Source organism: Onychostoma macrolepis, chromosome 10, assembly GCF_012432095.1.
Source record: "Onychostoma macrolepis isolate SWU-2019 chromosome 10, ASM1243209v1, whole genome shotgun sequence".
NCBI classification, from domain to species: Eukaryota; Metazoa; Chordata; class Actinopteri; order Cypriniformes; family Cyprinidae; genus Onychostoma; species Onychostoma macrolepis.
The window spans coordinates 14,673,993-14,687,939 of NC_081164.1; the positions used below are offsets into that span (position 1 = coordinate 14,673,993).

The 13,947-nt window shown below is 39.6% G+C and overlaps 1 protein-coding gene across 1 annotated transcript; it reads left to right on the forward strand.

Annotated features, from left to right (window-relative positions):
• Positions 1-7,770: 7,770 nt before the first annotated feature.
• avd (avidin) lies at positions 7,771-9,916 on the forward strand. The gene is made up of 4 exons (XM_058788355.1): positions 7,771-7,927; positions 8,022-8,232; positions 9,512-9,632; positions 9,712-9,916. Exons 1-4 carry the CDS (start codon positions 7,838-7,840, stop codon positions 9,740-9,742), a joined length of 453 nt encoding a protein of 150 aa, XP_058644338.1. The 5' UTR covers positions 7,771-7,837; the 3' UTR covers positions 9,743-9,916.
• The last annotated feature ends 4,031 nt before the right edge of the window (positions 9,917-13,947 follow it).

The window sequence follows — 13,947 nt, forward strand, 5'->3', positions numbered from 1 at the left end:
GTCCAGGGTTGAAATAGTGTGTGATTAGTGATGCTGTGTGATCAGGTGTGCGTGTGATTGGTGCAATGAGTGATTGGTGACAGCTGTGATCAGTGTTGGATGATGGGAATTGGAGTCCATGTGATGTGCGGTGTGAAAGTGGTGAGTGGTGAGCGGGTGACCTCTAGTGGTGAGTGACCGGGAGTGCAGACCCGATTCGTGACAGAGTTGTGGCAGCGGAGTGATCTGGGACCGAGGTAGAGCCGGCAGAGCACGAGCCCACCAGGGCGGACCAGACGGAGCTTGAGCCCACCAGGGCGGACCAGACGGGACAGAAGGTCTCCATGGCGGTGCAGAAGACCACCAGAGCCAGACAGCAGACCACCACGGCGGCGCAGATAGAGCAGGAGCCCACCAGGGTAGCGCAGAAGACCACCAGAGCCAGATAGTGGACCACCACAGCGGAGCAAGTGGAACAGGTGGAGCAGAAGACCACCAGAGCGGAGCAGACGGACCCGAAGACCACCATGATGGATCAGGAACCCACAGCAGAGCCTGGGACCTAGGGAGAATGGAGACATAAGGAGGAGACAGAACATGCACAGACACAAGGACTGAGGTAGGGAACACAGAAAGTTCATTGACAGCCTCCATAGCCGTGACAGGACAGAACGAGAGTTCATTGACGGCCTTCATAGCCGTGACAGGACAGAACGAGAGTTCATTGACGGCCTCCCTTGCCGTGACAGGACAGAACGAGAGTTCATTGACGGCCTCCATAGCCGTGACAGGACAGAACGAGAGTTCTTTGACGGCCTCCATAGCCGTGACAGGACAGAACGTGAGTTCAGGAACAGCCCTTCTGGCTGCGACAGGACAGGACGAGGATTCGTAGATGGCCTCCATAGCCATGACAGGACGAGAGTTCAGGGACGGCCTCCTTGGCCGGAACAGGACAGCACGAGAGTTCATTGACTGATACCGCTGACACCTCTGGAGGTTCTGCAGCATGTACCGCCACCTCTGGAGAAACTGCAGCGGGCACCATCACTTCAGGGAACACGGCAGGGAGCGCCACTACCTCAGGAGGTTCTGCAGCGTCAGCCGCCACCTCTAGAGACATCATAGTGGACGCCGCCACCTCTGGGAGTTCTGTGGTGGTGTATGCAGCCCAAACACACCAAAATGCGATCCCCATCAGGGGAAGCGTTTCAGACAGGAGAATCAGTTCAGGAACAGTAGGGTTAGAATGAGTGAGTTTGGGGATACCAGCTGCGCGTGCAGACACCAGCGGTACATCCCTCAGACTAGACATCAGACTGGGATAATGAAGGACTGACCTTGATGATCTGGGTGTGTCAGCCCGGACGTGACCCGACTCTGGAAGGTCAGCGGAGACGTGACCCTGTGACTCTGGAAGGTCAGCGGAAACGTGATCCTGTGACTCTGGACGGTCAGCAGAGACGGGACGCTGTGACTCTGGACGGTCAGCGGAGACGGGACGCTGTGACTCTGGACGGTCAGCGGAGACGGGACGCTGTGACTCTGGACGGTCAGCGGAGACGGGACGCTGTGACTCTGGACGGTCAGCGGAGACGGGACATGACACTGGACGAGCAACTGTGATGTGACTTGACTTTAGGAGATCCGCTGTGACGTACTGCTGTGACTCTGCACGAGCTGCTGTGACGTGCTGCTGTGACTCTGGATGAACAGCTGTGACGTGCTGCTGTGACTCTGGACGAACAGCTGTGACGTAAAGTGACTCAGGACGAGCGGCCGTGACGTGCTGCTGTGACTCTGGACGAGCAGCTGAGACGTGAAGGGATTCTGGACGAACAGCCGTGACGTGCTGCTGTGACTCTGGACGAACAGCTGTGACGTAAAGTGACTCAGGACGAGCGGCCGTGACGTGCTGCTGTGACTCTGGACGAGCAGCTGAGACGTGAAGTGATTCTGGACGAACAGCCGTGACGTGACTTGATTTTAGGAGATCAGCTGAGACGTGACTCGGTTGATGACGACCAACTGTGACTTGGCTTGACTTGACTTGTGAAGATCAGCTGTGTCTTGGCTTGATACATGAAGATCAGCTGTGACTTGTCTCGACTTGTGAAGATCAGCTTTGACCTTGCTTGGTTCGTGACGATCAGCTTTGACTTGACTTAGCTTGTGAAGATCAGCTGTGACTTGTCTCGACTTGTGAAGATCAGCTGTGTCTTGGCTTGATACATGAAGATCAGCTGTGACTTGTCTCGACTTGTGAAGATCAGCTTTGACTTGGCTTGATTCGTGGCGATCAACGGTGACTTATGTAGATTGACTGTGACTTGATTTAGCTCTTTACTGGCAGCAATGACATGACAGGGTGTTGTTGTGGCTGCCATTTTGTGAATGGGCTCCGGTGTTGCTGCCATTTTAGTCACAAACGCGGTGTTATTTTCCTCCTCCGCAACACCCACAGTAAATGAAGAGCCAACACGTAACAGAGCATAATCTAAAAACTGACTGAGTGAGGAACGTGGACCCTTACAAATAAGCTCTGATTTTAGTGGCTGATTAATGCCGTCACAGAAAAAATCTATCAAGACATCATCTGGAAAATCAGAATAATTAGCAATGTCTAGATACTCTTGGGTGAAGTCCTCAAGTGACCGTATACCCTGCTTGAGGGCTAATAATCGCCTTGAAGTGTACATACCAGGCCAGTATTGCTCATGAAAGCCGCTGGATCCTTGCGTGGCCGAGTATTCTGTAACAGGGCTGACGAGTCGAGAGGCGTGCGGATCCATGTGCTGGCTTTTATTTACAGGCATGGTCAAAGATACAGGCAGGGTCGAAACAATGGCAAACAGGTATGGCAGAGACAAGACAAAGAGTAAACTTAGGGCAAGCGTGGGTCGACGATCAGCGAACAGTATCCAAAGGGTAAGACAGGAGAGGGAAACCAAAACGTCAGCGATAGTCCAGGCAGGGGAAACCACAAGGCAAGGCAAGGCAAGGCAAGGCAAGGCAAGGCAAGGCAAGGCAAGGCAAGGCAAGGCAAGGCAAGGCAAGGCAAGGCAAGGCAAGGCAAGGCAAGGCAAGGCAAGGCAAACTGACGGGCTCTGTAGGGCAGCGATAGTGCATACGATACTCGGCGACGAGGGGGAGAATGTCCAGGGTTGAAATAGTGTGTGTGATTAGTGATGCTGTGTGATCAGGTGTGCGTGTGATTGGTTCAATGAGTGATTGGTGACAGCTGTGATCAGTGTTGGATGATGGGAATTGGAGTCCATGTGATGTGCGGTGTGAAAGTCCATGTGGTGAGCGGGTGACCTCTAGTGGTGAGTGACCGGGAGTGCAGACCCGATTCGTGACAGTAGGTATTGCTGTTTTTTTTATTATGTTGCTTCAGATACGTATTGCGGCGGTTCAGAATCCAAATATCCGGGGACTGTTGCTAAAGGTTAATGCTCTATCGTGTTGGAAATATGCCCTACACCAAATCCAGCCCTAAACCTACCCGATAGTGTTAACAAATGCAAAACTGATATAAAAAGGTATTAGCTGATGCAACTGTGCCATTTGAACTTCCTTTTACGCAGATTTTAACTGCTTTGTCGAACCGTAGTTACACGGGATTCAAAGTGGTGCTTCTCGTCTTCTAAGTCTGTCTCCGTACTCCGTGAGCTACCGAACAAACTTATCATCTATGAAAGCCCATAGATATGAAGCTGGATGTGTGCGATGCTAACGTTCAAAAGCATCAGTTTTCAAATCTCCCAGCATATTAATATTGTTTTGAAGTCATAGTATGATATTCTTCAAGTAATTGAGCGAAAATTATGCTTTACTAATTGCAACTCTGTAAATTTGTGTGAACGTGTTCATTTATTTAGGAAACTGCAGTGATATGTAGGCCTACTTATTGGTAAGTATTTCGTGTCACGCTAAAAAGTGCACCCAGGTACGTAAATGCCATGAGACCAGGTAGCAAATTTTTGATGTTTATATATATATATATATATATATATATATAGATATATAGATATAGATAGATAGATAGATATACAGTGCCCTCCACTAATATTGGCACCCTTGGTAAATATGAGCAAAGGCGGCTGTGAAAATAAATCTGCGTTGTTTATCCTTTTTATCTTTCATTCAAAAAATTCACAAAATTCCAAGCTATCACTGAAGTAAAACAATTGAAAGTGGGGGGAAAATCTCATTGTGAAATAAATGCTTTCTCTAGTTCATGTTGGCCACAATGATTGGCATCCAATTATTGCAATATCCTTTTCCCAGGGTAACAGCTCTGAGTTTTCTCCTATAATGCCTGAAGAGTTTGGAGAACACCTGATAAGAGATCAGAGACAATTTTCTTCATACAGAATCTCTCCAGATCCTTCAGATTCACAGCTCCATAGTACTTCTCTTCAGTTCACCCCACTCATTTTCTGTAGGCTTCAGGTCAGAGGACACTGGGACAGCCATGGTAAAAGATTAATTTTTTTGATGAATGTTGATGTTTGATGTTTGTTTTGGATTGTTGTCCTGGTAGAAGATCCAAACACGGCCCATTATAAGATTTCTAACAGAGGCAGTCAAGGTTTAGATTTTTTATCTGTTGGTATTTGATAGAATCCATGATGCCATGCATCTGAACAAGATGTTCAGGACCTCTGGCAGAAAAACAGGCCCACAACATTAAAGATCCAGCAGTATATTTAACCATGGACATGGGGTACTTTTTATCCCTGTTTGTACTAAACTCATCTGGGGGGTTTGCTGCCAAAAAGCTCTTTTTTCAGTTTCATCTGACCATAGAAGCCCGTGCCATTTGAAGTTCCAGTCGTGTCTGATAACTGAATTTGCTGGAGTTTGTTTTTGGATGAGTGAGGAGAATTTTCCTTGAAACCCTCCCGAACAACATGTGGTGATGTTTGATATGTATTTTTTTAGGTTTCTGACCCCAAGACTCAACTAATCTCTACAATTCTCCAGCTGTGATCCTTGGAGAGTCTTTGACCACTCAAACTCTCCTCCTCGCTGTGCATTAGGATGATATAGACACACGTCCTCTTCCAGGCAGATTTTCAACATCTTTAGTTGATTGGAACCTCTTAATTATTACCCTGATGGTGGAAATGGGGATTTTCAATGCTTTAACTCTTTTCTTACAGCCACTTTCTATTTTGTGATGTTCAACAATCTTGTTCTGCATCAGACCTATATTCTTAGTTTTTACTCGCTGTGATGGATGATTAAGGGAATTTGGCCTTTGTGTTCCTCATATTTATAACACTGTGGAGCAGAAAGTCATGGCTGGACAATTTCATGCTCCTAGTCACCCTGAGGTGCTAAAAAATGTAAATATGAATGGGAATATACTTCAGAGATATTTTACTCATAAGAATTTCTAGGGGTGCCAATAATTGTGGCCAACATTCATTGGAAAAAAACATTTATTCATCATGATATTTTCTCCCCATTTTCAATTGTTTTACTTCAATATAGGTTAGAATATTGTGATTTTTTTGAGTCAAAGATCAAAAGGATAAACATTTTCACAGCTGCCTTTGCTCATATTTATCAAGGGTGCCAATATTAGTGGAGGGCACTATACATATATATATATATATATATATGCACCACAACTGTTTTCAACGTTGATGATTATAATAATAATAATGCTTTTGGAGCATCAAACCAACATATTAGAATGATTTCTGAAGGATCATGTGACAGTGAAGACTGGAGTAATGATGCTGAAAATTCTACTTTGCCATCACAGAAATACATCACAGTTTAAAAATATAATAATTATAGTATATTATTTTTGTGTTTATTGTATTTTTAATCCTTGTAATGTGCATGTAAAAATAATATTAGTAATTTCAATAAATTTTTGATTGTCCAGTCAGATTCTTTAAATATTTTCCACTCACCTAAAGATTTTGCACAGCACAAAAATATATATATATATTTTTTCTTTGCTGTATATTTTGGGGTTTGTTATTAAACTAGCAGTTGTGTCCGATGGGACAGGGATTACTGATGCAACCATCACCCAAGCGACTCAGTAATCCTTTCAGGGAAGAAAGAGAGAAGCAAAGTTACAAAGATACACACACCTGTTCTTCCAAAACATGAGTGACAAAGAAAAAAAAAAAAAAAAAACAGGTGACTCCAAGCACAAGCTGCAATTTCTATTAATATTTACACATCAATCTTCAGCTCTCTAGCCTCCCAAAAACGTGTACATATTTATATATGTGGGAAGGCAGGTATGTTTATGCAGCAATATCACATGTTTAAAAATAAATAAAACATACCAGAAGACCACTGCTGTTACTCACCTGTGATTTCATCTATACAAACTCTGGCCTATCCAAATACACAGAAGCGCGTAGCAGTTCCCTGAAAAACAGAAAAAGAAAAAAAACAAAAACAAAGTGAAATAAAAAGCTTTAGTGTCTCTGAACGAATATAATGAGCACATAACATAATGCTCTCTGAAATGCCACAAGAGTGTTGCTTCCTCTCTGCAGCTGTTGAGTGAAAAACCATTAATGGCCCACAAGGCCGCACAGCAGCCTGGAGTAACCTGTCATTTCACACAATGTTTACTCGCTGAGTCATAAGAGGAAGATTTTCTCCAACAGCTGAAGCATACTTTCAAGTCAGCTGAGCCGTGCTCACATAAAATACCAGATGTACTGGAAATTAAAAAGGTCAATGGCATTGGAAGATAATTATTACAGAGTTTGGGAGCATTCATTCTTATTGTATGTCACCTGCATTTATGCTTTTACAATTCTGATTTCTTGTTCATAACTGTGTTACTGTTTAAAATTAGCTGAAAATCCTCAAATTGGCTGTGTGACAAAGTGACAACTTACCCCACATAGTGTGATAATGTCATAAAATTTATTTTCAAAAGTTTGCGGTCAGTAAAATATTTAATGTTTTTGAAAGAAGTCTCTTATTCTTACCAAGGCTGCATTTATTAGATCAAAAATACAGTAAAACAGCAATATTGTGAAATATTATTACAATTTAAAGGTACTGTTTACTAATTTAATATAATTTAAAATATAATTCATTCCTGTGATCATTACTCTAGTCTTCAGTGTCACATGATCCTTCTGATTTTATCCTTCTAGAAATCATTCTAATATGCTGACTTGCTGCTCAAGAAACATTTATTTATTTATTTATTTTAAGTATTATACATTTTCTTTCATTAGGATTCTTTGATTAATGCAAATTTCAAATGAACAGCAGTTAACTTTTACAACATTATAAATGGTAGTATTAACACTTTTGAATAATTTAATGCAGCCTTGCTAAATAAATGTATTAATTGCCTTAAATAAATTTTTTTTTTTTTTTAAATCTTACTGACCCCAACTTTTGAACAGTATATTCCACGATTGGTTGAGGAATAAAGCATAAAGGTGGAAATGTTAAATAATTTTTAAGGACTTTAACAGTATGTAATCATCTAGATTAATTTGTTACAGCTGTGTAACCATATACAAAATGACTTTCAAAAAAATAATAAATAACATATTAGCTGGCGTAAAAAAATGTTACCCCGACTGCTGGATAATCAGTTAACAAATCATCATACAACACACAGCCATTTTATATTATCTAAGCTTATTAAATATGCATATTTTGAGTCAACACTGCCTCCCTCTGGTTATTCTAATTAGTAGTTTCCAATAAGGGAAAAAGAAAAAGGCAACCCTAATTTAAATACGACCAATAACAGGATTAACTGCATATGCAAATTAATTAACTAGATTACTTTAGGCAGGGTGAAGCGTGACATATAACCCACTGTGTCCCACAGTTTTGGACCAAGATGAGCTCGTTAATGTGGTATTCGCTTTTTGTGACTTTGAGCGCCACTCAAACGGTGTCCGCAAATGAGTCCTCAACGCTGGATATGAAGGTATTTGACTTTTAAGTGTAAAGAAATCACGAATTCATATTCTGATTTCTCCATGCGTGTTAACTCAATTAAAATGATCGTTTGATCACCGAAGGTCAGTTCTTGTAATATTACGGGCCTTTGGCGCAATGAGCTGGGCTCCACGCTCCGTGTGAAGGCAGAAGGGTCAGAGGTCAGAGGTGTGTATCAGACCGCAGTGGAGAGCACGCGCGGCGCCGCCGGTTCGCACCGCACTGCACGGATCATCGGGATAGTTGGTAACGGGACTCAACCTTCAGTTTCATTCTCCGTGCTGTGGGAGAAAGGTAAAGTACGTTTAAACGGAGACATGCTACATAATACTAGACCTTCATAATGTGTCAGCCACAGTAACGTTACCATACTACTTTTCAACGATACTTCCCTAGTTAGGGGAGACCTGTGAATGTAACACTGGCAGTTACTGTTATTTTAGTCTGTTTGCCTCAGACTTTGATAAAGCCTACTATTCCCATATATCTGCTATAAATTAATAGTTTAGTGATGTACAATTTATCCCAGTACTGTTTAAATAAATAACAGAGACCCTGGTAATTATATTTACTTGTTTGGTGCATATTTCAGTTAGCATATATTGTCACTAATTTTAAGACCTTAGTGTTGATATATTTATGGTAGGAAGTTTACAAAATATCTTCATGGAACATGATCCTTACATAATATCCTTATGATTATTGGCATAAAAGAAAAATCTATAATTTTGATCCAGACAGTGTGTTGTTGGCTATTGCTATAAATATACCCCAGCGACTTAAAACTGGTTTTGTGGTCCAGGGTCACAAATCTGTGTACTAAACCATTTTTAACCTGCTTCAGTGTTTTACATTTGTTGTTTTTAGGTCTATATACACCATGGAAATGTGCAATTTTAATGTGGTTTCTCACATTTTTCACTTAAGAGTCAGTTGACAATTAAATATAAAATGCTTAATATGTAAAAATAAAAAAGATTAATGTTAGTTTTTTTCAATTTGTTTTTTCTTAATAAACTTTAATCACAATTTGTCAGCGGACTCAGCGCTGATACTGCTTCCTATTAGTTTTTAATTAGTTACAACATCACTAATACAAAAACATGTCAGCCAGTGGTAAATTAATGGTAATTTTGTGTTGCATTAGAAAGAAGATAAATTAATAGCGCAAAGTTGTGCTCCGTAGCTTTGACATTGAGTTTAATTTCTGAAAAAGTTTCAAATGGAAATGCAACCTCTTTTGTAGAATGACCAAAGCAATACCCTTTAGAAAAATTGACCATGGTTACCAAACTGCAAAATTACTTTGCTTTTTTGTTACTTGTTAAGATGTGTGGTTACTTTTGAATGGATCTCAGTGGGGAAAGCTTTTTCACGGCATAATGATGTAGCTAGCTACTGCATCTACCAGCAGGGTTTAAGCAAGCAACACAGTTTCTCACTTCCTGCTAGTAACCGATGTAATTTCTCAGAAACTATGGTTACCTTGCAAGTGGCCTCTGTAAAATTCTGAGTTGGCTTTGGTTAGAACACAATGTTATAATGATGTGACAAAATATATGCATATCTGCAGGTTCGTGTTCTGCTTGGGTCGGTCAGTGTTTTATTTTACGTGACGGTGCACAAATGCTGAAAACGTTCTGGATGTTGCACAGTGTAGCTGACAACCTGGCAGGGGACTGGGGAAGTACCAGGTAGGCTGTGCTTAAATGCAAGGACATGTTGGAAGTGCCTATTGAATGTTTGATTTATATGTCCTCTTTTGTATTCCAGGATGGGAGAAGATCGTTTCTTCAAGACTTGAATTTAAAATGAACTTCGTAATCGATTCAATGTCATTTAAATTCCTTAAAGATGTTGATTTTTCAAGGAGCTTGAGCTTGTAGTATTTAAACCTACTGAGACATTTAAAAGCCTTTTATAAAGCCCCCAAGCTTAATAAAAGACAGAACAAAAAAGAAACCACTGACTGGTTTGTGACAGTCTTTATGCGGCCAATATTTATTAAATTCCAGGCTGACACCACTTGAGCTTTTAATACATCTATATTAAGTATTGCTGGGTGATTTCAATGTTAAACTACTTGCTTTTAATTTAACATGCAGAAATAACTGTATAAGTAAACATTCATATTTTAAATTCCTTACATGAATAGTTCAACGAAAAATTTAAATTTGCTAAAAATGTACTCGCCATAAGGCCTTCCAAGATGTAGGTGAGTTTGTTTCTTCATCAGAACAGATTTGGAGAAATGTAGCATTACATCACTAGCTCACCAATGAATCCTCTGCAGTGAATGGGTGCCGTCAGAATGAGAGTCCAAACAGCTGATTAAAAACATCGTAATTCATACAACTCCAGTCCATCAATTAACATAATGTGAAAAGAAAAGCTGTGTTTTTAAGAAATGCTGCATGTTTGTAAAACAAACTATCCATTAAAACATTTTAATGTGTTATTTCTGGTCAAAATACTATAATCCATAATAATGCTTCCTCCAGTGAGGAAGTCTATCCCCTGTTGTCCTCTAACATCAAAATCCACCAGCATATTTGTTTAGAGCTATTTTGGTCTATTTTTGCTTGTGCTTGATCTGTGCATATTTCTTTCCTAAATTAGACAAGATGACCTTCACCTGGAAAAATAAATATGGATAGAGGACTCTTATTTTGAAAGAGAAAAAATCTCTTCATTGCAAATTTGTTTCTTACAAACAGCACTTTACATTAATTAAAAACAAGACATTAATTGATGGACTGGAGTCATGTGAATTACTTGCGGATTACCATAATATTTTTATTAGCAGTTTGGACTCTCATTCTGACGGCACCCATTCACTGAAGATGATTCATTGGTGATGCAAAAACCAAAACAATCAAAAAACAGTTACTTGCAGAGTATACAACTTTCTATTTAACATTGTTAATTGATGGACTGAAGTCGTATGAATTACTTGCAGATTATCGTAATGTTTTTATCAGCAGTTTGGACTCTCATTCTGATGGCACCCATTCACTGCAGAGGATCCATTGGTGAGCAAGTGACGCAATCCTAAATTTTTCCAAAAACAAACTTTCTACATCTTTGATGGCCTGTGGATGAGCACATTTTCAGCAGATTTTCATTTTTGGGTGAACACTCCCGTTTTTTTAAAGTATAACTCCTGCACTCTTGAGAATCCCGACCAGCTCCACATAGCAATGTTGATTCAACCAGTGGAGATTCTAGTGGTTCAGAAACGGAATTAAAAGTGCTGCACCAAACGGAATTGAAAAATTGGTTTCTCAAGCACTCCACCGGCTCCCTTCGGCCACCCAAACCTCCAGCTTATCTGCAGGTAGTTTTGTGCAGTTTAAATTATGCATGGTCTTGTCATGGTGGTTACAAATGCTGTTTGGAGATGGGAGAACTAGAGTAAAAAAAAATCATCCAGTTTACACAGTGGGAGACTATACAATGACTTCTACTACTGTTCAGATTTCCAACCTCTCTACAGGCTACCTTCTCCTAACTCATCTAACCAGAGCTGGAAAACTCCTTCAGTACTTTGAGCTTAAAGTCAGAAACAAATGTGTGTAGAAATTAGTTCATTAGGCCATTAAAGTTACTCTATACTCATTATTACAATGTCCAAACATGCATAAAGCAATAAAGTTGTGAATATTAAGCTTAGGGAATCATAAAAGCAAGACTGTCAAACCACAATGCAGCTGCATATACTCGGTAGTAAATGTGGGAAAAAAAAAAAATATATATATATATTTAATACAGAGTATATGCAGCTGCATTGTGGTTTATTGCTTTATGCGTGTTTGGACATTGTGATAATGAGTATTGAGTAACTTTAATGGCCTAATGAACTAATTTCTACACTCGTTTGTTTCTGACTTTCTCACATGAATGGTTCTGCAGCCTATTAGTCAAGAGCTCTAAGGCCTTCGGTGTAGCGCACGGCTTGTTACAGCGATCACCATATTCCCATTGAGAACGGCGTGCTTCAGGTAATCTGCACTGATGGATCTGGGCTGAAACTATTGCTATATATACCCACAAAATAGGCAGATTTTAAACTGCAGTTAGTATGTAAAAGTCTTTAGTTGAGTAAGTCCCAAAAAGGGGCTTAATGTTGCCAATTAATCATTGTATTCTTCAGGCAAGAGACTTTATGAGCATATTAAGCACACAGGTTCTTTGGTGGCTGGTTATAGATGAGATATGCCAGATATTAAGGCACGAACATTAAATTTCAGTAGAATCTTATTATGATTATCAGTAAGGTAGCTAAATAAACTATTTGGTAGGGCAAGAATGGTTCTTAAAATGTTTTGTTGAAATAATTACATGAGCTAACTCACAAATCTTGTTGCACATCTGAGCTAAAATGAACCACTGGGTAAGAACATCTATAATAAATCTATAGCCTATGTTTTGTACAATCTCACAAGATGAAATTAAAAATTATGTTTTTGTGGGCTGTAAAAGCCAATGAGTTAACTCAAACCATCCGAGGAAACCGATTGCCTTAAACCATTTAAGTTTAAAAACCAATATTTATGAATGGTAACTTATTCCATTTGAGTCCACAAAAAGAGAATATTTCTTCATATTTCCCCCATATTAATCTTGTGCTCAAGCACAAAAAAATAACACTTAATTTCAACATTTAGTCTCCTTTAATAGTCTGAAGCAAAGTATGCTGGGAAAATGAAATCTGCCTCATTCAGTTCTGCTTAATATAATCAGTTCTTCAGTAGTATTTGCAAAAATTATCTTGTTTCATTTGGTAAAATTGACCATTGGGTTTTACAACTTGTTAGTGCTATGTTATGATTTATTAGTCTTAAAACTAGAGATGCAACAAGATAAAAATCAGAACTGGTAGTTATTTTAATGAACCGTCACTGCTATTTATATTATATTAGGGGTGTCAACGTTAACGTTGCGATTAATCCATAAAATGCAACACCTTAATACATTTTTATTTATTATTTTTTTTTTTTAAACGCAGATTAATCGCTTGATAAGGTTTGATCCCAACTTCTTCCCGTCATCGCAGCGCGGAAGGTTATCTATTATTGTGTGATGAGGGTACAGCACCAGTGTTGCCAGGGTAACGTTAACGGCACAAGTGTGCTATTTTGAAAAAACAGTCGCGGGAAAAAATTACTGCACCATTTGCTGCAGTTTTTTTGGGCTACTTTTTTTAATGTACCGCGGCCGCCCAAAGTGTATATAGACAAATAAAAATTAAAATAGATCCTTTTACTAATGTGTATTATACTTTGAATGTATCCCTTAATAACGGAGAGGCGGTTAACATCACAAACAACGTGAGTTTCAGCAGATCATACATGTTGAGGCTTTTACACAGCCGAAATAAACATGACAACAGCCACTATAGATTATATAAGATAATAAACACGATTTTGATAGGATATGGTCTGTATGTGATTTTCTTGAGATTGAATATGTACATCTGAAATGCTAATTTGTGCAGCCATATAAATGGCATATTTTAACAACAGTAAACGACCAAATTCCACATGTTATCGCAAAAGGAAGTTATTACAAACACTCGATGGTGGTTTTAAGGGAGTTCTGAGGAAAAGTGTACTATTAATCTCATAAATTGTCTTATGAAGCGTGATGCTAATGTTAGCTCTAATACACCTGCAGAACAGGTCCAATTCTTCTTCATAATGCATTTTGTCATAATACTTCATAAGGTCGCAAGAAAATGTTTTTTTGTATTTATTTAGAAATACTTTTGATAATAGTTGGGTAAATGTATACTGGGATTGAAGCGATGTGGCTTGGTAAACGTTTTATTGCCAGTATAATGGCTGAATAAAAACAAAAGAATAAGGATTATGTCTCATATCTGGCGGAAGTGTGAAAGGTTCTGTTTCCTTAAACTAGTTTGTCATGCATTTCTTTTTCAACACATTTACAGGTAAATCCTAGTATTTTAAATTTGCGATTAATCACAGCCCGTGACTGTGATTAACG